Source organism: Cydia strobilella, chromosome 17, assembly GCF_947568885.1.
Source record: "Cydia strobilella chromosome 17, ilCydStro3.1, whole genome shotgun sequence".
NCBI classification, from domain to species: Eukaryota; Metazoa; Arthropoda; class Insecta; order Lepidoptera; family Tortricidae; genus Cydia; species Cydia strobilella.
In genome coordinates this window covers 2,756,406-2,783,605 of record NC_086057.1, presented here as the reverse complement: position 1 = coordinate 2,783,605, position 27,200 = coordinate 2,756,406, and the positions used below count along the sequence as shown (strand labels likewise).

Below are 27,200 nucleotides of genomic sequence, written 5' to 3'. Positions count from 1 at the left end.
GGTTATTGAGGGGAACTTGTGAACTTGAACTTAGTGTTGTCAAGGTAAATAATTAAATAAAAGCTGGATGTTTTATCTTATATTAGAAAATTTATAGCGTTCTAAACATTTTTTGTAATAAAATGTTACATTTTTGACTGTAAGATGTTTAGGAAAGTTTACAAAATAATTGAAGGTGATTAATTTCGTTGAATTTCGTAAACGAAAACAGACTTTCAGTACTACCAACATACCAACAACTAACATGGCGTATTTTCCTATTCGTCATTCTTTCCGAGCCGTTTGATAATTATTGCGTGGCTGTTATGGGAGAATTGTTTTATCGTTCTGTTTTTATTAATCTTTTTGACACGTATTCCAAATTTTAACTTAAATTACCATACACAACCATGAGCGTCGACGCGTATGGACCGAGCTCCCAAACGCTCACATTTCTGGATACTGAAGAAGCGGATCTTATAGGAGCTGATACTCAGGGATCGGAGTTCGAATTCACTGATTTCACCCTCCCTTCTCAGAGCCAAACCCAGGCTTCGCAGCATGATCATGGTCTAACCACTTCCAACCAGGTCAGTGGCTGTAAACTAGTGCACCTAACCTCGTTTTATTTATTCGTTTTGATTACACCATATGATTTCTGTGTTCTTGTAGGTTAACGGCCTAGGTCGTTTGGATCTGAGTTCTAAAGTATCTTCTGTTACGAATGCCATAGCAGAGTTGCAATTTGAGGAAGAAGATGAAGCTCTGTATAGCAGCAAAGAGCTGCCTGACCATGCTTGCAAGTACTGCGGTATCCACGACCCCGCGACCGTAGTGATGTGCAACATATGCAATAAGTGGTAAGTTAAATATGGCTTAAAGGTCTGGTAACCAGAATAAAATCCAAAAAAAAAGTAAGAAATATTAAAAATAAAATAACATTGGTATACTGATTTTATGTCTCAACTATTAGAATGAGAGATTGATTGACCAATTCACTACCTAATCATCCTGCTTTTGTACCAATTTTGTACTAAAATGACAGGTCAGTCAGACAAATTGTGGCAATCTAGCTGTAATGTTCCTATCAGGGATATTAAATTATAATGTAACAAGGCTTTATAGTATATTATAATGGTAAACAGTTTCTTTTAAATATATAACTGGTAACCAGCATTATTGACGCAACTGTTCCATGTTTGTTGTAATGAGGTGATGCTATAACTTAAATTGACTATTTTTGTGTAACTAACTTTAATTAATAAACTGTAGTTGACAATTAGTCACGGAAAAAGTCTTATCAGTAAAAAGGACCTTCCAGTTAAATTCTTAAAAAGTAAACTAATTCTATTCTTGCGTTTTTCTCTTGTTTTATGTTTCTTTTTGTACAATAAAGAGTTTTACTACTACTACTACTAATAATAACTATGATAACAGCTACTGCAAATAATGTTAAGGAAAAATGTATGTTGTAGGTCAAATGCACATGAATTTATAAATAAAACTGATATGAATTTCCTTAAAGTTCATTACACTTGATGTTAAATTGAGTTGGTGCTTGTTATAACTGCTTAGTCCAGGGGGCCACTAATTAAAATGACCATTGCGGTCCATTATTACTTGAGTTTATTGCATATATAGGTGGTCCCCCATTTAGTGACCCCTGGCTTAGTCCATGGAATCATTTAACACAATCTGTCCTACATTTGTGCAAATTGCGGAGTTACAAAAAAGTTAGAAGTTTTCGGAAATTGTATGAAATTACCTTATTTTGTAAATGGAAAGTTACGATCCCCATACAAGAAATAAGACAACTTTTTGAAATTTTTCATGTGGAAATAACGCAATTCAAAAAACTTTTTGATGACACATCAGTCATCTATCCCATTAACATTGATATGTGCGTATGTGGCGATACAATTTATCAATTAAATTTTTAGTCTCAATTGATTATAACTTTATAACCCAAAGCACGATGTATTTTTCAAGAATTGTGAGTTTATAATAATGAAGCACCCAGGAATATGGTGTTGTATGGGAGGTTGTCTTTTCAATATACTAGCCTCTAGTTTTTATTTTAAAAGTTATGCAGTGAAAGTATTTTTCTTTAAGAACTGAAGATAATCCATCCGTATAATATATGTTATTATAATACTAACATACTTTGATTACAAGACATACATTGATAACAATGAATTGATGCCTTGTCTACTGATAATACTGATAGTAATCAATTGGGTGTGGCAGAATACCGGGCACAATACCTCGGCTGCTAGGCTTCCTGGAAGACTTGGGTTGGCAAGAGTAGTGCCGTCAACCCATCACGCAAAATAGGCGCATTATATGACGTCGAGTTGCGGAAACCAAGCCCGCGAAAACCTATAACCTATAGTAATCAATTGCAGGGTCACATATTTTTGGCGTTATTACTAAAAGCACTACAACTCTCAACTACCTATGAATTGTTTGTCTTAGGGTCGGTTGCACCAACTGTTTTTCATCGTTAAAGAGTTCGCTTAATTTTATTGTATGTAAAGTGAGCACAAGTTTAACCAACTCCCGCAACGTTTTAAATGAAATTTATATATCTCTGGTACAATCTATAATAGTGTATTGCATACCTGTGTGGGGAGGCGCAGCAAAAAGTCGTCTCATTGACCTGGAACGAGCTCAACGTGCACTGTTAAAAGTCATGTTTTTCAAAAAAAATAGATACCCTACCGACTTGTTATTCCAAACCAGTGGCCTACTTTCGGTCAGGAAGTTATACACTAAAAACACACAAATTATTACCATATAACCCTAACTACAAAAATAATAGACATATTATCTATGTAGCTAAGACTTCACGTACAAGATCGCACTTTGCAAGGTCGCAATTTAACGCAGTCTGCCTATTTATATAATAAAATAAATAAAGAATTAGACATTCACTCAAAGTCACACCGTGATTGCAAAATACTTCTTACTGTGTGGCTAAAAACAAAATCATACGAAGAAACGGAAAAACTACTAATATCAGAATACTAAAAAAATAAAAATAAATAAATAGGCAAACGGACAGAACAGTATCACACACACACACACACACACACACACACACACACGCACACGTTTTTCATGCATTTATAGTTATTATTATAAATTATTTAAGTTACAATATCATAAGTTTGTTAAAATTTAGTGTAAGTTAAATGGTCATTTTTGTTGTTTTGGTTTTAGAAATTAATCTTTAGATTTTAAATTTTTATTTGTACAAATAGTTTGCTTTAACCTAGGGAAGAGCGGTGCCTCCCGACACAGGCAATTTTTTGCTTACCGGGGGGCTCCATCACCTAAATCATGGCAATTTGTGTTTAAAACAAATAAAGATTTTTGTATTGTATAGAAAGTTTCATAGTAAACCGCCGCGGCGCGCCGGGTGACGTTCATCAGTCTGTCAAGTGCGGATGGTGCAACTGGCACTAAATCTGTCATTTTGACTTAAGGGGCCCACTGACTACCAGTCCGCCGGACGATATCGGCCTGTCAGTTGTTCGGAACTGTCAAATTTTTGTTCTAACTGACAGGCCGATATCGTCCGGCGGACTGATAGTCAGTGGGCCCCTTAACATATTTCTTAGAAAGGAATAAAACAAATGACCCAATTGAGGCTTGTAAAATTTTATTAATAAGTGAGTATAAAATAAAGCCATGTAACTTATAATCTTAGTTTGCATCTTTTTTTATGAAAAAGCTTTGTTTGAATATTTGCTAGAAAGATATGCTAACATATGGGTGACAGCCCTTTTATAAACCATTACCCAGGTCGTCGTAATATTTTTCTCTATTATATTCGTTTACGAATACTGCAAAAAGTACAAGGCATGACTTCAAAACCTCTGGAACAAATTAGCCAGAAACCTGTTAATCAAACAAGACTACATACCGAAGCTAAGAAGATGGCATATTGTAGGGCTGGGCCAGAAACAATAAGCCCCCACGTAAACTGGTGATGGTGCTCAGTGGAACACCACCCTAAATAATTAACCTAAAAACGAAAAAATAAACCATCTGATCATGGCTAGAACAGCCGATTGGAGATTTAAGTCGAAGAAACACAGATCACAGAAGGGCACAGATCTTAATATAAATTAAAATAGGACACTTTGTTTGGAAATCTTTACATTGATCTGTTTTTATTGTTTTCTATTGTAAACCACAACAACTCATGCTAATCCAATCTACCATTCTAGGTTCTGCAATGGCCGCGGCAACACCTCCGGCTCGCATATCATCAACCACCTGGTCCGTGCCAAGCATAAAGAGGCTGCTCTACACCGCGACGGGCCGCTGGGCGAGACCCTGCTTGAGTGCTACTCGTGTGGTGCAAGAAATGTCTTTGTTCTTGGCTTTATACCCGCTAAAGCTGACTCCGTTGTGGTGTTGCTGTGTCGGTAAGTTATACATTGACTACCTTGTCTCTAATCACCTAGTTCATACAGAGCCACGACATGTATCTATGTTAGTCTATGAGATATTTGTAATATGAGCCTCGTTGCCTTATAGGGGGCGTTCAAATATTACGTAACGCAATGTTCGAAGATTTTTGTAGTAATACTTTTAGTAGAATTTTTTCCATAGCAGTTTTTATACATTGAAAATTTATAAAGTCTGTATTTAAAAAAATTAAAGCTCATATGTTAACAATTAAGAGGAAAGGGGACGGCCGTTTCTCCATACAAACATAGTCCTCATTTTCCTCTCTGGATATTGACATTGACATTATGGAAAATATTTTTACATAATTTGGTGTATATTATCCATGCCTATGCCCGTACATTTGACTTTTTTAGATTTTTTTATTATAAAAATTACGAGCAAAAACAGTTTTCATACAATATGAGTTTTGAATGATTCACGGTTAGTTTCACTAGACTTATATTATCGAGATAAAAAAAATATTGAGAGCTCGAAAACAATACAAAAGGTAATCACGGTCCATATCCCGGTCAATATAAGTCTAGTTTCATACAAATTTTTAAATGCCCCTAACTCTTATAATATGTAATTAAAACTTCGAAAAAAATCAAACGTAGGAGCATAGCTGTGGTTGATATACAACAAATTGTGTCAAAATATTTTCAATAATGTTAATATCCAGAGAGGAAAATGAGGGCTATGTTTGTATGAAAATGCGATTTCGCGCGTGTCCTCCACTTTCGTCTAACATAAATTTACAAGTTATAAAAGTTTAATTAACGAATCAGATAAATGGGTTGTATGACACAGTGCATACACGCGTTTCGTAAAGGTGCGTCCAGACCTAGCAAATGAGGCGACGTCAGCAACGTCATAATGACGCTTGTGACATCATAAATACTTTGTTTCAGTCAACCTTGTGCGGCGCAGAGCTCCCTCAAAGACATGAACTGGGACCAGGAGCAGTGGAAGCCATTGATTTGTGCGTATATTTTTATTGTATTTTCATTATTATTCATCTTTTTTTGCTTCAACACCATTAATATTATTTTGCATTATTATTTACAATGACGGGACTTAATCGCGTAAAATAAGTATGAAATCAAGAAACATAGAAATTTCAATCGAGACGAAGGTTTTAAGATCTCATCCACATGGAACCCAGTCATTAGTAAGTGTAAGCGAAACCAAATATCGAAAGTTGAAAAATCGAATATTGTGAGTGTTGTGTGTCGACCCGGTAACATCCCTAGTGCGCAAAACGTTCAAGTTAATAAACAAGACCAAGTGCGGGTAGTTCGAAAAACTCGCGCGCCTAGAAGATGTTGATGTCAACTTTACCCAGTCTTCTCCGAGACCACGGGGACAACGCCGTCCTCGAAACGTCGGAGGTAAATTTAATACTTATTTTACGCGATTAAGTCCCGTCATTGTAAATAATAATGAGTAAAAATCGTGAAAGTTTAAATCATTATTTTGCATTGTTTTGAAATAATAAAAACCAGAGTTAAGTCCATAAATAATTAAACAGGTGCCCTTATACACTTTGCAATGCTAAATAATGTGTAAACCACAAAGGTCAGTCAATCTCATGAATTAATGAATATTCCTTATGCCATGAAATACCTATTCTCGGAATGGTTACGAGTTAATAATCCATGTTTTTTTACCGCCTGATTAAGGACAAAATTTGTTCAATATAACACTGGTTACAGAGTTAAAATTCTTTGATAGAGGTGTGGTGGCAAGTTTTCTTTCGGCTAACGAAAGTTTTAACATGAATATGAGGCTAGATTTTACCATAACTATATGCGCTGTGAAGTTGTGGAACGAGTTGCCCCTGTCGCTCAAACGGTCCCGGTCTGTAGCATCACTCAAAGTTAATCTGAAAAAGCTTTGGCTTTCCCACGAACTGTGATTTGGTTGAGTGCTAATATATATATATTATTTATATATTATATATATATGTATATATTTATTTAATATTTATTTAGTACTATATGTATGCTAGTTGCTAGTACATATTTATTTTATTGCATAATGCAATTGATGTATTTTAGTTATTCGTAGACGTTAATATTGTAGTTTTCCTTTTTAAATATTATTGTATGTTCTATAAGTTTGTCTATCTATCTAATTCGAATTTTCCACTCATTTACTCTAAGGTTAGCTGGAAGAAATCCCTTATAGGGATAAGCTCGCCTTTGTACCTAAATTTATATGAATTTCATGTTATCAATTTTTGTTTTGTACAATAAAGTGATTTACTACTACTACTACTACTATATCTTATACAGGTTGGCTAAAAGGGCATTCCCGTTGCCAGGGAGATTTTGGGATTACACTGAGCAACTGTTACTATGGGACCATCCACGAAATCGCAAATAATTTTTTTACCCTTCCATAGAAAATGGACCAGCCAAAATGTATGAACCAGCCAAATTTTTTTTCGCGATTTCGGGGTTGGTCCTATGGTAAAAGTTGCTGAGTATCAGGGACCGGACAACCCTTTCCGCGATAAAACCCTTTCAATGGGTGACACTTAAACACGGCTAACACATTGAAAGACTTTTGAACTGCAAGCCTATTCATACCCTTACCTTTGACTAACCCTTACCGAAAAGCTAACCAAAAATAAGGCTAGCTCTTAATAAGGGTTACCCTTATCTTTAAGCGCTTTTTATAAAGGTTTCCCTTTGAGTGAAAGAGACAGGATTAGTATATATCTAAGGTAGTGTATGAAAAGGAAAGAAAATACGTGCCTAGTCAAAGAACGCCGCCGTCGCCGCCGACGATCGCTCGGATTCGAAGTAATGTGTGCTTTATGAACAAGGTAGACGACTTAAATTAGCACGCTTATATGCTAAAAGGGAAGCCCTTTATAAGGCTAACCCTTATAAGCAATATGCAAGGTGTTGGTGAGCGGATGATAAGGGTTTTGTAAGGGTATTTGGGCTACCGATTACTCAAATGTGGTAGCTTTATATAAGGGTTTTTAAAACCAAAACAAAGGGTTTCGTCTGGCAAAGGGTATGGTGAGTTAAGCCTTATGCAATACCCTTATAAAACCCCGATAAGGGATAGCGGGCCGGTCCCTGCTCAGTATAATACCAAACCCTGGCAACGGGAATGCACTTATTTTTTAGCCACCGTGTATATGTATAACTTTATTGCGAGAAGGTTCATTTAGAGTGCGAAAACTCGCATGCCAGGTTCCTTTCATTGAATTTCCTTTCAAGAATAGTCCGCAATAAAACTACTCGCATGCGAGGTCGCGCGCCGTCTAAATGAGCTCTTATTCATAATTTTCATAAACACCTGTCAAACAAGCCACTGATATTCGGCTGTCCCTTTCCATCATGTTGACACTTCTTTATGTTACAAAGACAAAAAAAAACTGATAATTAAAAAATAAGGGGGTTAGTCTTTGAAATTAATTAACTTGTTTCAATTTACAGCGGACCGCGCGTTCCTATCCTGGCTGGTTAAAGTACCATCTGAAGCTGAGCAGATGAGGGCTCGTCAAGTAAGATATAATAGTTTTTTCTATTCCAGCACTCTTATTTGTAGATTAAATGACTGCCAGTGAGATCGAAATCAACTTCATAAGGTGCGCGGCGCGGCGGGCCCCGGCGCAGTGTTATAAGGATCTTACAGCAGTGTTCTTAGGGATATTCGTACAATATTATGCAACTGTTGTTTTTTTTTATTCTGACTTGTAGGCAAAGATCTACAAACCAATATTTTCAAGCTAAGTAATAGTGTAGTAATGTTAGCTATATTATCCTTAACTAGCGACCCGCCCCGGCTTCGCACGGGTAGTTCAACTAATTTAGGCCAGCTCATCCGGGTCTTGCCATATAATCTATTTCAGTGTGTAACCTTATCGGTGTTCGCCAGGTGACCCCGCAGCAGATCGGCCGGCTGGAGGAGCTGTGGCGCGACAACGTGGACGCCACCTTCCAGGACCTGGAGAAGCCCGGTGTGGACGAGGAGCCCCACCAGGTTCTGCTCAGGTACTGCTGATGCCGGTGACGGCTGGAGAAAACTTTCCATGCTCAACCAAATAGAACCATCGGGGATCATGGAACAAGTGACATATGGGGCTACTAGTTTGGTTTATAACTAGTGGCTCTGTGAGCTTTGGACCTTGCATTTGAAACTTACAAAAATTTAATAAATAAATAACAAATCGAACCTGCTCTCAAAATTTCGCGAGAGTCGGTTGAGAAAAGCGATCTGTAAAGGAAAACAGCTGGACAAAGCACATTTGAATTTTTTGGTCTATCTTTTCTATCGAAGGGACTATATTAATCTTACATTTTTTTTTATAACACTGGTCGCGGTCACGGTCACGCCAAAAACTCGCCCATATGCCAGGTCTTAAAACGAGTAATCAATGATTGCCACAGATGACGCAAATACCACGATTTGTATTGAAACCAAGCGTGCCGACTTTTTCATACAAAATTTACGCACAATATAATTTTAAAATTACTTATCTCATATCTGTGATAGGAAATATGTTCTTGCCATTGGGTGCTCGCAATTTTTGGGCTGTTGCAGTTAATTAGCTCCATGCATGTTTTTATTTTTATTTTTGGATTCATAATTTATATCGTTGGAACACCGGAAATGATAAAAATACTTTTGTAAACCTTAACATTATTTTATTAAAAAATATTTAAAATGTTGAAAATATTTGAGCGGTTGAAACGCTCATAATTTTTGGCGCGAATTCGACAGAGCGTGATGACGTCACACGTTGGGCGGCCCAACTGACGTTTGCTACTAATGACACTAATCCGTCGAACGCGTGACGTCACGTGGCATTTCGAGCGTTTCGGTCACTAGCTTTTCGCGGGCAAATTTTTGTACTTTTTATTTATAATTTTAAGTAATTAAATGGTAATTTAAAAACGGAAATGCATTTGTAACATGATATAACGGTAACAAACATCCGAATAAAACATATTTCGTTCAAATATAAACTTCATGCATGAGGCTAATTATCATGCAACGAAGCATTTTTTAAGTTTTCACGGACGTCCGGCTGCAACAACCGGCGGCGTGGACTGTAAAGAGCGACGGTCAACCTTGACGCTTGGTCGGGGTTCGGACACGCGAAGTACATGCATTTACGTCTTCTATGGTATATTTATTTCTGTGATGATTGCCAATATTGTCATATCTCGAATCACCAATAAATTGTTACAGATACGAAGACGGCTATCAGTACCAGAACATCTTCGGCCCTCTGGTCAAGCTCGAAGCGGATTACGACAAGAGACTGAAAGAGTCTCAAACTCAAGAGGGCATTGAGGTTCGCTGGGACGTGGGGCTCAACAAGAAGACCATAGCTTACTTCACGCTGGCCAAGACTGACAGCGATATGAAGCTGATGCATGGAGATGAACTTAGGCTGAGGTATGGAACTTTCATTTATTTATTTTTTCAATAGTAGACACAAGACTCTGAAAGAGTCTCAGGCGCAAGAGGGCACTGAGGTTCTCTAGGACGTGGGGCTCAACAAGGTGATCCTTACTTCACGCTGGCCAAGACTGACAGCGATATGAAGCTGATGCATAGTGCATGGAGATGAACTTAGACTCTGGTAACGAAGTTTTTATTATATTTCTATGAAATAGGTTGGATTGTGACAAGAAACTGAAAGAGTAAAACGCAAAACAAAACGCAAAACAGACACAAAAGAGCATTGAGATGCGTTACGATGTTGGGCTTAAAACTTTACTCTGGCGAAGACGGATAGTGATAAATGCATAGATAAACTTAGGTTGAGGTATGAAGTTTATATTTTATTTTGATACATTGGATTAGAATTTAGATCCTCTTAGACAAGAGACTGAATACGTTCCTGAAGACATTGTCGTGTTCGTTGACGTACTGTTTAACATAAAGAAGAATATCTACTTCACTCTGACCAAGACAGACAGTTGAACGGGACGTGCACTTATTTTATTATTTGTCCTGACGCTTCGAACGCATTACGCCCAGGTAGACTGGCGAGATATTGTATCGACATCTTCAGGGTGCGCGGGTTTTGCAAATCACACCAAGTGCGTGTCTTCTCTCTTGATGATTCACTTTCATACTACGGGTACGGTTGTCCAAGTGAATTAGCAGAATTATTTATTATTAACAAAGTCATTGTAAAGAACCATTGTTGGCAGAGTCGCCATGTAAGTTTCAAAATTGAGCAAACAGAATTTATTAAGGTCAATTTATAATTATAGTAAGTTTGACCGACGTTGAGCGGAAAATCGTTTATTGTAGGCGATTTTTTCCACTCTTATGCAGGTACCTAAATAGTTTTCATTTAAACCGGAAATAAAAACTTGCTGACGATGATGTCGCACGATCGCATATGAATTATTTTTTTATGGAGATTTCAAAATTAGGAGCGAAAAACAGATTTCATACAAATTTTTAAATGCTCCTAACTCTTATAATAATTAAAAGTGAAAAAATCAAATTGTGTAAAAATATTTTCAAGGGCGTTATGTTAAGAGCGTTATTACATTTCGGCGTTGAGCGAGTTTAGGTATTTTACGCGCTGCGGCGGGCTGTGCGAGCTCAGTATGCCGATCCCTTCTACCACGTTTTCCCTCTCGCTCACACTACAATGATGGATTAAACAATCTTGATCCTTCGTGAAGCATATTGAAAACAATTATAACGACACTAACTGTACTTAAATATTAAAATCCTAATTATTGTTATTTGGTACGAAATTCGTTTTACATTGATTTTCTCTTTCTCAAAAGCATGTAGGAAGAATATCATTCGATATTCCTAAAGAACAGGATATTAGTAATACAAAATATCCAACTTTAGCAGAGTAACCTTCTCAAAATTTACAAATAAGATCTCACAATTCAGTGCTTCACGCGGTTTTTCGTAAACGACCATCAGAAAAAAAATCATTACTAATTTAATTAGTCCTATTTCTAAAATGTACACAACGATATTCCTAAAGAGAAGAAGACGCTCTTACTGGAACAAGTACTCTTTGTTTCTAATAATGAGCGTAAAGTCTTAAATGTTGTCGGGAATATCATCAATTTTACATTATTTCGACTTTTCTTGTAAGAGCGCTCTTAATATCCAGAGAGGAAAATGAGGACTACGTTTGTATGAAAAGTAGATTTCGACCTTCTCAAAATTTACAAATAAGATCTCACAATTCAGTGCTTCACGCGGTTTTTCGTAAACGACCATCAGAAAAAAAATCATTACTAATTTAATTAGTCCTTTTTCTAAAATGTACACAACGATATTCCTAAAGAGAAGAAGACGCTCTTACTGGAACAAGTACTCTTTGTTTTTAATAATGAGCGTAAAGTCTTAAATGTTGTCGGGAATATCATCAATTTTACATTATTTCGACTTTTCTTGTAAGAGCGCTCTTAATATCCAGAGAGGAAAATGAGGACTACGTTTGTATGAAAAGTAGATTTCGACCTTCTCAAAATTTACAAATAAGATCTCACAATTCAGTGCTTCACGCGGTTTTTCGTAAACGACCATCAGAAAAAAAATCATTACTAATTTAATTAGTCCTTTTTCTAAAATGTACACAACGATATTCCTAAAGAGAAGACGCTCTTACTGGAACAAGTACTCTTTGTTTCTAATAATGAGCGTAAAGTCTTAAATGTTGTCGGGAATATCATCAATTTTACATTATTTCTACTTTTCTTGTAAGAGCGCTCTTAATATCCAGAGAGGAAAATGAGGACTACGTTTGTATGAAAAGTAGATTTCGCGCAGGTCCTCCACTTTCGCCTTAGGGGGGGTTAAATGAAGCTATAATCAAAGATAGATATAACTCCGTAATAGATGGATACAGTCTAAGGAAAAAACGTGCCTCGAAAATCAAGAAAATTTGATTTTCGTTCAGAGGGCGCTACTAGTTTTGGCCTACAGTCGTATAGATGGCGTTGACGGTTTCGTTTGTTATTTAACAATTTTAACGCATATCAGTGAAAGAACATGGGTCAAAATCATAAAAATAATTAATGCAAATAAAAAAAAAAACATTTATCTCTATTTTATTTTATTTTTATTTTATTTATTAAGTACATCCACATCGTATGTATTACATATGTTGCATTAAAATTGTGTCAAGGTGCTTCACCTGATACAGTACGACAATTAAGGAGTACATAGCGTTAACTGTGTATAATAGGACTGGGAACGAGATCTTAAACTATACATAAAAAGAAACATTAAATTTTTAAAACAATTAACAATTAACTAATATATACATTATATTATATTTAAATACGTTTTATCGTATTTTTATAAATCTTCATTTTTAGTTTTAAAGTGTGTCGACAGATGGCAGTGAATTTACTGGGGTTACAAAATTTACTATGACAGTACCGCTCTAGTATAAGTTACTCTATGCTATAATGTAATGTTTTGTTGGCAGATACGTGGGCGAGCTGCACAAGCCGTGGGCGGGGGTGGGGCACGTGATCAAGGTGCCGGACAACTTCGGCGACGACGTGGGGCTGGAGCTCAAGTCCGGCGCCGGCGCGCCCGCCGACTGCACGGCCAGCTTCGTCGTCGACTTCATATGGAAGAGCACCAGCTTCGACAGGTAGCCATAGCCGTAGCCACACCGATCCATAAATGTTGTTTCAAATTGTTTTCTGTTATAGTTGAACGTAGGATTTCTATCATTCGGTTGGAATTGATGAGTGTTTCATTTGAGTCAAACGGTATGTGAACTTTCTACAGCTGCTCATTCTAATGGCATGATGACAGCAGCGGGGCGCGAGCAACGATGCGACATGGTCATTAATTTTTTTTATTTATTTATTTAGAAACAAACAGACTTATATTAATAAGTTGTTACAATATAGGGTAATAGACTTATAGACCTACAGTTTCCTAAAAAATTGTATGAAAACCATGTGACTTATATAAATGCTAAATTAAACTAGAAATAGAAATTCCAAGTTGTCAAAACAATGTTACAACAATACTCTTTCCTTTTAACAAAAATAAAACAAGAATGGAAAAATAAAACAAAAATGGATAAATTGTAAACAAAACAAAAGTGCAATTAAAGTAAATTTTCTAATTAAAGCCTGTTAAAGCCTATTAATACACTTCAAGGTCAGGCGTTTGAAGGTACAAAACTTGTTATTGAAAATATCTAAATTTTGAAATTTATTATCATACATCCTGCAAGCTCTTCTAATGAAACCGTTTCTCGCGTATGAAGTTCGACTACGAGGAATATAAAAGAGGTTCTTCTTTCTACATGCTCGCTCACAACGACGGGGTACTCTAAAGGAAATAGATTTTAATAACTCAGGGGCGTCGATAATGTTGTTAATGACCTTATACTGAATAATAACATCAGTGCGTTCGCGACGCAAGCTTAAGGGAGCGTGGCACGTGGAAAGCAATACTGTAGGATAGCTCGAATTTCATTTACCCTAGTGTCCCTAGTGAAACAAAACACGCGCCAATTCCAGCCGTGTTCCAGTCAATGGACTTGAGGGCGGTGTTGCCCGTAGCCAACTAGATGATGAATATGTATATACAAAATATTATAAACTAACTACTTATGATATTTATAAAATATAAAAAAAAAAAAAATAATTTACACTGTGTTGACCACTATTACAAAATATTAAAAATATTTAAAATTTGATAATGGTGAACAAAATACGCTCGCTCGGCTCGAAGTTTCCCGCCCTTTTCCAATAACAGGTGTTTATGAACAAGTACCTCCCAGGTGATAACTCATGAAGCCTCGTGAACGTAAGCTGCCGCTCCATTGGTTGTAATTATAAAGTTTTTTTTTTTATTTGTTTTTTTTTTCTAGGATGCAACTAGCGCTGCGCAAGTTCGCCGTGGACGAGTCTTCCGTGTCGGGCTACATCTACCGGCGCCTGCTGGGACACGAGGTCGACGAGGTGCTGTTCCGCGTGCACCTGCCCAAGCACTTCAGCGCGCCCAACCTGCCCGACCTCAACCGCTCGCAGGTACTGTACGGTGTCACGTGCACGTTTTCGAACCATTAAAAGCCTGTATAAAACTTGATAAACCCCATGCTACAATTTTCAGAAAAAATCATTTCATTCGCGAAAGAAAATTCTTCTGAAATCGCACCATAAGCGGTCATTTAGGTTCTATATTAGTGGCGGCCCTAGAGGGTGGGGCTGTGGGACATATACATAGATTGTTTGAAATCGTAAAAACCTGCAGTAAAAAGTAAAAATGACTCTAAAACAGTAATGTTCGTTAGGTGTACGCGGTGAAGCACGCGCTGCAGCGGCCGCTGTCCCTGATCCAGGGCCCGCCCGGCACCGGCAAGACCGTGACGTCGGCCACCATCGTGTTCCAGCTCGTGCGCCAGGCCGGCGGGCCCGTGCTCGTGTGCGCGCCCTCCAACACCGCCGTGGACCAGCTCACGGAGAAGATCCACCGCACCGGGCTGAAGGTCGTGCGGCTGTGCGCCAAGTCGAGGGAGGCTATGGAGTCCTCTGTGTCTTTTCTGGCTTTGCATGAGCAGGTTAGTGTGTATTACAATGCCATATCTTACTTAAACCCTCAAATTCCATTGCCGCGTTGGTTGAAAAGTTTAAATACTTTCAAATTATTATTATTATTATTTTTTTTAATTTATTGAGAAACAAACAGTCTTAAAGTAAACATAAGCAACTTAGCTAATAGCTACAAATTGATTTTTTATAGACCTATAGTTTCCTAATTCACATATCGAGGTACAATTAAAAAGTAATGATAAATAGTGCAAACTTGTAGTACCTAGTAGTTGTACATAATCAAAACAATAGTATACCAACTAATACAATAGCATATAAATGTATAAACAAGAGAAAAGACTTATACTTACACTTTTCACTTACTTAGACTTAAATTACTAAGATTACTAAGATTTTAATGTTTAGGTTAACATAAATTGAATTAAGGAAACTGTAAGTCTTACAATATTACTAACTACCCTTGTACCTAATGTTACATATACGAGACTATAGTTGCCTTTGCCACCATTGTCTACCAACTCGTCCGGCTGATTGGTGCTTGTATGCACACTTTCCAACACCGCAGTGGACCAGCTCACTGAGAAAACCCACCGCCGGCCGCGCCGCTGTGAGTCGTGCCGCGTTCCTCGCGCCCTCGTATTTGTCTCCGCCGCCCCGCCCCCGCGTATTATATTCAGACATACATTAATTGTAATATTCGACAGGCGCGCGCACTCGGATCCGCGGACAGCGAGCTGCGCAAGCTGACGCGCCTGAAGGAGGAGGCGGGCGAGCTGTCGGCGGCCGACGAGCGCCGCTACCGCGCGCTGCGCCGCGCCGCCGAGCGCCGCCTGCTCGACGCCGCCGACGTCGTCTGCACCACGTGCGTCGGCGCAGGTCCGTACTGTAGCTAGAGGGAGACCCACAGCTGTCCCGCCTGGAGGAGGAGGCGGGCGAGCTGTCGGCGGCCGACGAGCGCCGCTACCGCGCGCTGCGCCGCGCCGCCGAGCGCCGCCTGCTCGACGCCGCCGACGTCGTCTGCACCACGTGCGTCGGCGCAGGTCCGTACTGTAGCTAGAGGGAGACCCACAGCTGTCCCGCCTGGAGGAGGAGGCGGGCGAGCTGTCGGCGGCCGACGAGCGCCGCTACCGCGCGCTGCGCCGCGCCGCCGAGCGCCGCCTGCTCGACGCCGCCGACGTCGTCTGCACCACGTGCGTCGGCGCAGGTCCGTACTGTAGCTAGAGGGAGACCCACAGCTGTCCCGCCTGGAGGAGGAGGCGGGCGAGCTGTCGGCGGCCGACGAGCGCCGCTACCGCGCGCTGCGCCGCGCCGCCGAGCGCCGCCTGCTCGACGCCGCCGACGTCGTCTGCACCACGTGCGTCGGCGCAGGTCCGTACTGTAGCTAGAGGGAGACCCACAGCTGTCCCGCCTGGAGGAGGAGGCGGGCGAGCTGTCGGCGGCCGACGAGCGCCGCTACCGCGCGCTGCGCCGCGCCGCCGAGCGCCGCCTGCTCGACGCCGCCGACGTCGTCTGCACCACGTGCGTCGGCGCAGGTCCGTACTGTAGCTAGAGGGAGACCCACAGCTGTCCCGCCTGGAGGAGGAGGCGGGCGAGCTGTCGGCGGCCGACGAGCGCCGCTACCGCGCGCTGCGCCGCGCCGCCGAGCGCCGCCTGCTCGACGCCGCCGACGTCGTCTGCACCACGTGCGTCGGCGCAGGTCCGTACTGTAGCTAGAGGGAGACCCACAGCTGTCCCGCCTGGAGGAGGAGGCGGGCGAGCTGTCGGCGGCCGACGAGCGCCGCTACCGCGCGCTGCGCCGCGCCGCCGAGCGCCGCCTGCTCGACGCCGCCGACGTCGTCTGCACCACGTGCGTCGGCGCAGGTCCGTACTGTAGCTAGAGGGAGACCCACAGCTGTCCCGCCTGGAGGAGGAGGCGGGCGAGCTGTCGGCGGCCGACGAGCGCCGCTACCGCGCGCTGCGCCGCGCCGCCGAGCGCCGCCTGCTCGACGCCGCCGACGTCGTCTGCACCACGTGCGTCGGCGCAGGTCCGTACTGTAGCTAGAGGGAGACCCACAGCTGTCCCGCCTGGAGGAGGAGGCGGGCGAGCTGTCGGCGGCCGACGAGCGCCGCTACCGCGCGCTGCGCCGCGCCGCCGAGCGCCGCCTGCTCGACGCCGCCGACGTCGTCTGCACCACGTGCGTCGGCGCAGGTCCGTACTGTAGCTAGAGGGAGACCCACAGCTGTCCCGCCTGGAGGAGGAGGCGGGCGAGCTGTCGGCGGCCGACGAGCGCCGCTACCGCGCGCTGCGCCGCGCCGCCGAGCGCCGCCTGCTCGACGCCGCCGACGTCGTCTGCACCACGTGCGTCGGCGCAGGTCCGTACTGTAGCTAGAGGGAGACCCACAGCTGTCCCGCCTGGAGGAGGAGGCGGGCGAGCTGTCGGCGGCCGACGAGCGCCGCTACCGCGCGCTGCGCCGCGCCGCCGAGCGCCGCCTGCTCGACGCCGCCGACGTCGTCTGCACCACGTGCGTCGGCGCAGGTCCGTACTGTAGCTAGAGGGAGACCCACAGCTGTCCCGCCTGGAGGAGGAGGCGGGCGAGCTGTCGGCGGCCGACGAGCGCCGCTACCGCGCGCTGCGCCGCGCCGCCGAGCGCCGCCTGCTCGACGCCGCCGACGTCGTCTGCACCACGTGCGTCGGCGCAGGTCCGTACTGTAGCTAGAGGGAGACCCACAGCTGTCCCGCCTGGAGGAGGAGGCGGGCGAGCTGTCGGCGGCCGACGAGCGCCGCTACCGCGCGCTGCGCCGCGCCGCCGAGCGCCGCCTGCTCGACGCCGCCGACGTCGTCTGCACCACGTGCGTCGGCGCAGGTCCGTACTGTAGCTAGAGGGAGACCCACAGCTGTCCCGCCTGGAGGAGGAGGCGGGCGAGCTGTCGGCGGCCGACGAGCGCCGCTACCGCGCGCTGCGCCGCGCCGCCGAGCGCCGCCTGCTCGACGCCGCCGACGTCGTCTGCACCACGTGCGTCGGCGCAGGTCCGTACTGTAGCTAGAGGGAGACCCACAGCTGTCCCGCCTGGAGGAGGAGGCGGGCGAGCTGTCGGCGGCCGACGAGCGCCGCTACCGCGCGCTGCGCCGCGCCGCCGAGCGCCGCCTGCTCGACGCCGCCGACGTCGTCTGCACCACGTGCGTCGGCGCAGGTCCGTACTGTAGCTAGAGGGAGACCCACAGCTGTCCCGCCTGGAGGAGGAGGCGGGCGAGCTGTCGGCGGCCGACGAGCGCCGCTACCGCGCGCTGCGCCGCGCCGCCGAGCGCCGCCTGCTCGACGCCGCCGACGTCGTCTGCACCACGTGCGTCGGCGCAGGTCCGTACTGTAGCTAGAGGGAGACCCACAGCTGTCCCGCCTGGAGGAGGAGGCGGGCGAGCTGTCGGCGGCCGACGAGCGCCGCTACCGCGCGCTGCGCCGCGCCGCCGAGCGCCGCCTGCTCGACGCCGCCGACGTCGTCTGCACCACGTGCGTCGGCGCAGGTCCGTACTGTAGCTAGAGGGAGACCCACAGCTGTCCCGCCTGGAGGAGGAGGCGGGCGAGCTGTCGGCGGCCGACGAGCGCCGCTACCGCGCGCTGCGCCGCGCCGCCGAGCGCCGCCTGCTCGACGCCGCCGACGTCGTCTGCACCACGTGCGTCGGCGCAGGTCCGTACTGTAGCTAGAGGGAGACCCACAGCTGTCCCGCCTGGAGGAGGAGGCGGGCGAGCTGTCGGCGGCCGACGAGCGCCGCTACCGCGCGCTGCGCCGCGCCGCCGAGCGCCGCCTGCTCGACGCCGCCGACGTCGTCTGCACCACGTGCGTCGGCGCAGGTCCGTACTGTAGCTAGAGGGAGACCCACAGCTGTCCCGCCTGGAGGAGGAGGCGGGCGAGCTGTCGGCGGCCGACGAGCGCCGCTACCGCGCGCTGCGCCGCGCCGCCGAGCGCCGCCTGCTCGACGCCGCCGACGTCGTCTGCACCACGTGCGTCGGCGCAGGTCCGTACTGTAGCTAGAGGGAGACCCACAGCTGTCCCGCCTGGAGGAGGAGGCGGGCGAGCTGTCGGCGGCCGACGAGCGCCGCTACCGCGCGCTGCGCCGCGCCGCCGAGCGCCGCCTGCTCGACGCCGCCGACGTCGTCTGCACCACGTGCGTCGGCGCAGGTCCGTACTGTAGCTAGAGGGAGACCCACAGCTGTCCCGCCTGGAGGAGGAGGCGGGCGAGCTGTCGGCGGCCGACGAGCGCCGCTACCGCGCGCTGCGCCGCGCCGCCGAGCGCCGCCTGCTCGACGCCGCCGACGTCGTCTGCACCACGTGCGTCGGCGCAGGTCCGTACTGTAGCTAGAGGGAGACCCACAGCTGTCCCGCCTGGAGGAGGAGGCGGGCGAGCTGTCGGCGGCCGACGAGCGCCGCTACCGCGCGCTGCGCCGCGCCGCCGAGCGCCGCCTGCTCGACGCCGCCGACGTCGTCTGCACCACGTGCGTCGGCGCAGGTCCGTACTGTAGCTAGAGGGAGACCCACAGCTGTCCCGCCTGGAGGAGGAGGCGGGCGAGCTGTCGGCGGCCGACGAGCGCCGCTACCGCGCGCTGCGCCGCGCCGCCGAGCGCCGCCTGCTCGACGCCGCCGACGTCGTCTGCACCACGTGCGTCGGCGCAGGTCCGTACTGTAGCTAGAGGGAGACCCACAGCTGTCCCGCCTGGAGGAGGAGGCGGGCGAGCTGTCGGCGGCCGACGAGCGCCGCTACCGCGCGCTGCGCCGCGCCGCCGAGCGCCGCCTGCTCGACGCCGCCGACGTCGTCTGCACCACGTGCGTCGGCGCAGGTCCGTACTGTAGCTAGAGGGAGACCCACAGCTGTCCCGCCTGGAGGAGGAGGCGGGCGAGCTGTCGGCGGCCGACGAGCGCCGCTACCGCGCGCTGCGCCGCGCCGCCGAGCGCCGCCTGCTCGACGCCGCCGACGTCGTCTGCACCACGTGCGTCGGCGCAGGTCCGTACTGTAGCTAGAGGGAGACCCACAGCTGTCCCGCCTGGAGGAGGAGGCGGGCGAGCTGTCGGCGGCCGACGAGCGCCGCTACCGCGCGCTGCGCCGCGCCGCCGAGCGCCGCCTGCTCGACGCCGCCGACGTCGTCTGCACCACGTGCGTCGGCGCAGGTCCGTACTGTAGCTAGAGGGAGACCCACAGCTGTCCCGCCTGGAGGAGGAGGCGGGCGAGCTGTCGGCGGCCGACGAGCGCCGCTACCGCGCGCTGCGCCGCGCCGCCGAGCGCCGCCTGCTCGACGCCGCCGACGTCGTCTGCACCACGTGCGTCGGCGCAGGTCCGTACTGTAGCTAGAGGGAGACCCACAGCTGTCCCGCCTGGAGGAGGAGGCGGGCGAGCTGTCGGCGGCCGACGAGCGCCGCTACCGCGCGCTGCGCCGCGCCGCCGAGCGCCGCCTGCTCGACGCCGCCGACGTCGTCTGCACCACGTGCGTCGGCGCAGGTCCGTACTGTAGCTAGAGGGAGACCCACAGCTGTCCCGCCTGGAGGAGGAGGCGGGCGAGCTGTCGGCGGCCGACGAGCGCCGCTACCGCGCGCTGCGCCGCGCCGCCGAGCGCCGCCTGCTCGACGCCGCCGACGTCGTCTGCACCACGTGCGTCGGCGCAGGTCCGTACTGTAGCTAGAGGGAGACCCACAGCTGTCCCGCCTGGAGGAGGAGGCGGGCGAGCTGTCGGCGGCCGACGAGCGCCGCTACCGCGCGCTGCGCCGCGCCGCCGAGCGCCGCCTGCTCGACGCCGCCGACGTCGTCTGCACCACGTGCGTCGGCGCAGGTCCGTACTGTAGCTAGAGGGAGACCCACAGCTGTCCCGCCTGGAGGAGGAGGCGGGCGAGCTGTCGGCGGCCGACGAGCGCCGCTACCGCGCGCTGCGCCGCGCCGCCGAGCGCCGCCTGCTCGACGCCGCCGACGTCGTCTGCACCACGTGCGTCGGCGCAGGTCCGTACTGTAGCTAGAGGGAGACCCACAGCTGTCCCGCCTGGAGGAGGAGGCGGGCGAGCTGTCGGCGGCCGACGAGCGCCGCTACCGCGCGCTGCGCCGCGCCGCCGAGCGCCGCCTGCTCGACGCCGCCGACGTCGTCTGCACCACGTGCGTCGGCGCAGGTCCGTACTGTAGCTAGAGGGAGACCCACAGCTGTCCCGCCTGGAGGAGGAGGCGGGCGAGCTGTCGGCGGCCGACGAGCGCCGCTACCGCGCGCTGCGCCGCGCCGCCGAGCGCCGCCTGCTCGACGCCGCCGACGTCGTCTGCACCACGTGCGTCGGCGCAGGTCCGTACTGTAGCTAGAGGGAGACCCACAGCTGTCCCGCCTGGAGGAGGAGGCGGGCGAGCTGTCGGCGGCCGACGAGCGCCGCTACCGCGCGCTGCGCCGCGCCGCCGAGCGCCGCCTGCTCGACGCCGCCGACGTCGTCTGCACCACGTGCGTCGGCGCAGGTCCGTACTGTAGCTAGAGGGAGACCCACAGCTGTCCCGCCTGGAGGAGGAGGCGGGCGAGCTGTCGGCGGCCGACGAGCGCCGCTACCGCGCGCTGCGCCGCGCCGCCGAGCGCCGCCTGCTCGACGCCGCCGACGTCGTCTGCACCACGTGCGTCGGCGCAGGTCCGTACTGTAGCTAGAGGGAGACCCACAGCTGTCCCGCCTGGAGGAGGAGGCGGGCGAGCTGTCGGCGGCCGACGAGCGCCGCTACCGCGCGCTGCGCCGCGCCGCCGAGCGCCGCCTGCTCGACGCCGCCGACGTCGTCTGCACCACGTGCGTCGGCGCAGGTCCGTACTGTAGCTAGAGGGAGACCCACAGCTGTCCCGCCTGGAGGAGGAGGCGGGCGAGCTGTCGGCGGCCGACGAGCGCCGCTACCGCGCGCTGCGCCGCGCCGCCGAGCGCCGCCTGCTCGACGCCGCCGACGTCGTCTGCACCACGTGCGTCGGCGCAGGTCCGTACTGTAGCTAGAGGGAGACCCACAGCTGTCCCGCCTGGAGGAGGAGGCGGGCGAGCTGTCGGCGGCCGACGAGCGCCGCTACCGCGCGCTGCGCCGCGCCGCCGAGCGCCGCCTGCTCGACGCCGCCGACGTCGTCTGCACCACGTGCGTCGGCGCAGGTCCGTACTGTAGCTAGAGGGAGACCCACAGCTGTCCCGCCTGGAGGAGGAGGCGGGCGAGCTGTCGGCGGCCGACGAGCGCCGCTACCGCGCGCTGCGCCGCGCCGCCGAGCGCCGCCTGCTCGACGCCGCCGACGTCGTCTGCACCACGTGCGTCGGCGCAGGTCCGTACTGTAGCTAGAGGGAGACCCACAGCTGTCCCGCCTGGAGGAGGAGGCGGGCGAGCTGTCGGCGGCCGACGAGCGCCGCTACCGCGCGCTGCGCCGCGCCGCCGAGCGCCGCCTGCTCGACGCCGCCGACGTCGTCTGCACCACGTGCGTCGGCGCAGGTCCGTACTGTAGCTAGAGGGAGACCCACAGCTGTCCCGCCTGGAGGAGGAGGCGGGCGAGCTGTCGGCGGCCGACGAGCGCCGCTACCGCGCGCTGCGCCGCGCCGCCGAGCGCCGCCTGCTCGACGCCGCCGACGTCGTCTGCACCACGTGCGTCGGCGCAGGTCCGTACTGTAGCTAGAGGGAGACCCACAGCTGTCCCGCCTGGAGGAGGAGGCGGGCGAGCTGTCGGCGGCCGACGAGCGCCGCTACCGCGCGCTGCGCCGCGCCGCCTGCTCGACGCCGCCGACGTCGTCTGCACCACGTGCGTCGGCGCAGGTCCGTACTGTAGCTAGAGGGAGACCCACAGCTGTCCCGCCTGGAGGAGGAGGCGGGCGAGCTGTCGGCGGCCGACGAGCGCCGCTACCGCGCGCTGCGCCGCGCCGCCGAGCGCCGCCTGCTCGACGCCGCCGACGTCGTCTGCACCACGTGCGTCGGCGCAGGTCCGTACTGTAGCTAGAGGGAGACCCACAGCTGTCCCGCCTGGAGGAGGAGGCGGGCGAGCTGTCGGCGGCCGACGAGCGCCGCTACCGCGCGCTGCGCCGCGCCGCCGAGCGCCGCCTGCTCGACGCCGCCGACGTCGTCTGCACCACGTGCGTCGGCGCAGGTCCGTACTGTAGCTAGAGGGAGACCCACAGCTGTCCCGCCTGGAGGAGGAGGCGGGCGAGCTGTCGGCGGCCGACGAGCGCCGCTACCGCGCGCTGCGCCGCGCCGCCGAGCGCCGCCTGCTCGACGCCGCCGACGTCGTCTGCACCACGTGCGTCGGCGCAGGTCCGTACTGTAGCTAGAGGGAGACCCACAGCTGTCCCGCCTGGAGGAGGAGGCGGGCGAGCTGTCGGCGGCCGACGAGCGCCGCTACCGCGCGCTGCGCCGCGCCGCCGAGCGCCGCCTGCTCGACGCCGCCGACGTCGTCTGCACCACGTGCGTCGGCGCAGGTCCGTACTGTAGCTAGAGGGAGACCCACAGCTGTCCCGCCTGGAGGAGGAGGCGGGCGAGCTGTCGGCGGCCGACGAGCGCCGCTACCGCGCGCTGCGCCGCGCCGCCGAGCGCCGCCTGCTCGACGCCGCCGACGTCGTCTGCACCACGTGCGTCGGCGCAGGTCCGTACTGTAGCTAGAGGGAGACCCACAGCTGTCCCGCCTGGAGGAGGAGGCGGGCGATCTGTCGGCGGCCGACGAGCGCCGCTACCGCGCGCTGCGCCGCGCCGCCGAGCGCCGCCTGCTCGACGCCGCCGACGTCGTCTGCACCACGTGCGTCGGCGCAGGTCCGTACTGTAGCTAGAGGGAGACCCACAGCTGTCCCGCCTGGAGGAGGAGGCGGGCGAGCTGTCGGCGGCCGACGAGCGCCGCTACCGCGCGCTGCGCCGCGCCGCCGAGCGCCGCCTGCTCGACGCCGCCGACGTCGTCTGCACCACGTGCGTCGGCGCAGGTCCGTACTGTAGCTAGAGGGAGACCCACAGCTGTCCCGCCTGGAGGAGGAGGCGGGCGAGCTGTCGGCGGCCGACGAGCGCCGCTACCGCGCGCTGCGCCGCGCCGCCGAGCGCCGCCTGCTCGACGCCGCCGACGTCGTCTGCACCACGTGCGTCGGCGCAGGTCCGTACTGTAGCTAGAGGGAGACCCACAGCTGTCCCGCCTGGAGGAGGAGGCGGGCGAGCTGTCGGCGGCCGACGAGCGCCGCTACCGCGCGCTGCGCCGCGCCGCCGAGCGCCGCCTGCTCGACGCCGCCGACGTCGTCTGCACCACGTGCGTCGGCGCAGGTCCGTACTGTAGCTAGAGGGAGACCCACAGCTGTCCCGCCTGGAGGAGGAGGCGGGCGAGCTGTCGGCGGCCGACGAGCGCCGCTACCGCGCGCTGCGCCGCGCCGCCGAGCGCCGCCTGCTCGACGCCGCCGACGTCGTCTGCACCACGTGCGTCGGCGCAGGTCCGTACTGTAGCTAGAGGGAGACCCACAGCTGTCCCGCCTGGAGGAGGAGGCGGGCGAGCTGTCGGCGGCCGACGAGCGCCGCTACCGCGCGCTGCGCCGCGCCGCCGAGCGCCGCCTGCTCGACGCCGCCGACGTCGTCTGCACCACGTGCGTCGGCGCAGGTCCGTACTGTAGCTAGAGGGAGACCCACAGCTGTCCCGCCTGGAGGAGGAGGCGGGCGAGCTGTCGGCGGCCGACGAGCGCCGCTACCGTTGTTGATTTGACTGTCTGTCTGGATGTCTTGAAAGGCCGCACTTGCGGGTTCAAAAAGCTGCATGCGGTTCACGGACAACGCTTTGCCTACCTCCCTCTGCGCCTCGGACATTAAAACACTAGAAATATTCTCTCAATATTATTCAGAAATAAAAAATTCCAACCCAAATTCTGTATGGCTAATAAACGTTTTTATATTGATACAAAACATATTTAACTTACCTTAATCGCTAATAAAATAAATCGTTCTAAAATATATCATAATGTAAAAGTTAAATCAAATATTTGTCCTACAACAGGTGACCCCCGCGTGGCGCGCATGCGCTTCCAGTCCATCCTGATCGACGAGGGCATGCAGTCCACCGAGCCCGAGTGCATGGTGCCGGTCGTCCTGGGGGCCAGACAACTCATCCTCGTCGGCGACCACTGCCAGCTCGGACCCGTCGTCATGTGCAAGAAGGCCGCTAAAGCGGGCCTCAGCCAGAGCCTCTTCGAGCGCCTCGTGGTACTCGGCATCCGACCCTTCCGTCTCGAAGTCCAGTATCGTATGCATCCCGAACTCTCTCGTTTCCCATCCGATTTCTTCTACGAGGGTTCGCTGCAGAATGGAGTCAGCGCTGAGGAACGCCGCCTACATAAGATAGACTTCCCCTGGCCGAGACCCGATCGTCCCATGTTCTTCTACGTCACCCAGGGACAGGAAGAGATTGCCGGATCCGGAACGTCCTATCTGAATCGTACCGAGGCCGCTAATGTTGAAAAGCTGACCACTCGCTTTTTAAAAGCCGGCGTGCGACCTGAGCAGATCGGTATTATCACCCCCTACGAAGGACAGAGGTCGTATTTAGTCCAACATATGCAGTATCAGGGGAGCTTGCACTCTAAACTGTATCAGGAGATTGAGGTTGCCAGCGTCGACGCATTCCAAGGAAGGGAGAAGGATATCATCATTATGTCGTGCGTGCGCTCCAACGAACATCAAGGTATCGGTTTCCTAAGCGATCCGAGGCGTCTTAATGTGGCTTTGACCCGCGCGAAGTACGGACTCATTGTCGTTGGCAACCCTAAGGTTCTTAGCAAGCAGCCGCTCTGGAATCATCTGCTCGCGTTTTACAAGGAGCGTCGCGTGCTGACCGAAGGCCCGCTGTCTAATCTAAAGGAGTCGGCGATTCAGTTCGCGAAGCCGAAGAAGCTGGTGAACGCGCAGAACCCCGGCTCGCACTTCATGTCGACGTCCATGTTCGACGCGCGCGAGGCCATGGTGCCGGGCTCCATATACGACCGCGCGAGGCCGCTGCGAGACCCGCTGGCTTATGTCGGCCCGGAGCGCGCCGCCTTGCTGCACGCGCCGGTTCCGCCGGCGGCCTTCCCCATGCGAGGCCCGCAACGCCCGTTCCCGCCTATGGCCCGCGGCCTCGCCGCTCGCCGTCGGCCTCCGCGTCTGTCCCAGGAGCCCCTGTCCCAGCAGCCGCCGCTGTCGCTGTCGCAGGGCGCGTCGCAGCCAGACTTCAGCCAGGAGTCTGCCGCGCCGGACTGCCCGTCGCAACCCGACGGGCTGCTCTCGCAAGACTCCACGTACCAGGGCGGGTTCCGGCGACAGTACTGAGCGGCGCGCGCCGCACGCGGATGATGCCGACGCGACACGCCGAGGGGGCCGCGGGGAGGCCGAGAGCCCCGGGAGCGGCGAGGCCGACGAGGCCGGCGCCGGCCTCCGAGGCGACCACACGACTGACGGGGACGACCGCCCTTCGAATGTTCGAAAGCGTTCTAAACTGCGACTAAAACTGAGCAGATTTCAAAACTTAATCAGCTGTTAAATAACCAAATTCATGTTACGTTTTTTGTATTCTAATCGAATTGTTTTCATAGAGACATCATTTAGCTTTCGGTCGTCGACGACCCTAGTTTTTCCGTATTTGCGATAGTGCGACTTATTTTACTTTAAATTCTAACCGATAAGCGACGTCTCTGTTATCAATATCGTCTGCAACATTAACGACCACAGTATGTAGTCTTCAGTCCGAGTTCTAAAGTCAGTCTGATTAAATAAGTGTAGAATACTTCATTGTTTTTCCTTCTCAAGTTAAAAAGAGAACACACTGAACACAAAATGTCACACTAATTCAGATCGAACTGCCACCAAATTAATTTGCCGTAAAAGTTAAAAGCGAAGGAGATAGTACTAAGAAGTCTAATTTAGATTAAAAATATTTTTGTATAAAATATGAAAGTATTTCTAAATTGTTGGTTGATGTAAGAACTGCAATGTTGCGTTGCGCGTTTCAAATTGTTATGTAACCGAGAAAACTGCCACATCATTTGTGAAGGAAAATCAATAAAGATTTACCTATGTCATGGATGTTGTTTTAAATTTTCATTATCCCAACGACGTACACCCACATTGGTTTAGCGTAAACTAGATAACTTACTCTCGGCAATTCGGCATCCCACAGGGTAGATTGCAGACCAATAAATGTGACGTTTTCAATCAAAAGGTACCACATTGTCGCTTGTCGATAAGGTTGATTTCGAATTGAAGCTATATGGAAATAGCGCCTTATTGA

The 27,200-nt window shown here is 51.2% G+C and overlaps 1 protein-coding gene across 1 annotated transcript; it reads left to right on the top strand.

The window, feature by feature from the left end:
* The first annotated feature begins 208 nt into the window (after positions 1-208).
* Positions 209-26,991, top strand: LOC134748804 (regulator of nonsense transcripts 1). The gene is made up of 12 exons (XM_063683598.1): positions 209-569; positions 652-839; positions 4,215-4,415; positions 5,352-5,422; positions 7,899-7,966; positions 8,341-8,456; positions 9,658-9,867; positions 12,896-13,066; positions 14,306-14,465; positions 14,729-14,995; positions 15,692-15,863; positions 24,936-26,991. Exons 1-12 carry the CDS (start codon positions 390-392, stop codon positions 26,240-26,242), a joined length of 3,111 nt encoding a protein of 1,036 aa, XP_063539668.1. The 5' UTR covers positions 209-389; the 3' UTR covers positions 26,243-26,991.
* The last annotated feature ends 209 nt before the right edge of the window (positions 26,992-27,200 follow it).

Bases quoted from the DNA above. Each gene is read 5' to 3' on its own strand.
- LOC134748804 (XM_063683598.1), top strand. From the start codon at position 390: ATGAGCGTCGACGCGTATGGACCGAGCTCCCAAACGCTCACATTTCTG. The intron at 840-4,214 runs GTAAGTTAAATA...CTACCATTCTAG, and splicing joins TGCAACATATGCAATAAGTG to GTTCTGCAATGGCCGCGGCA. The intron at 5,423-7,898 runs GTGCGTATATTT...TTCAATTTACAG, and splicing joins GCAGTGGAAGCCATTGATTT to CGGACCGCGCGTTCCTATCC.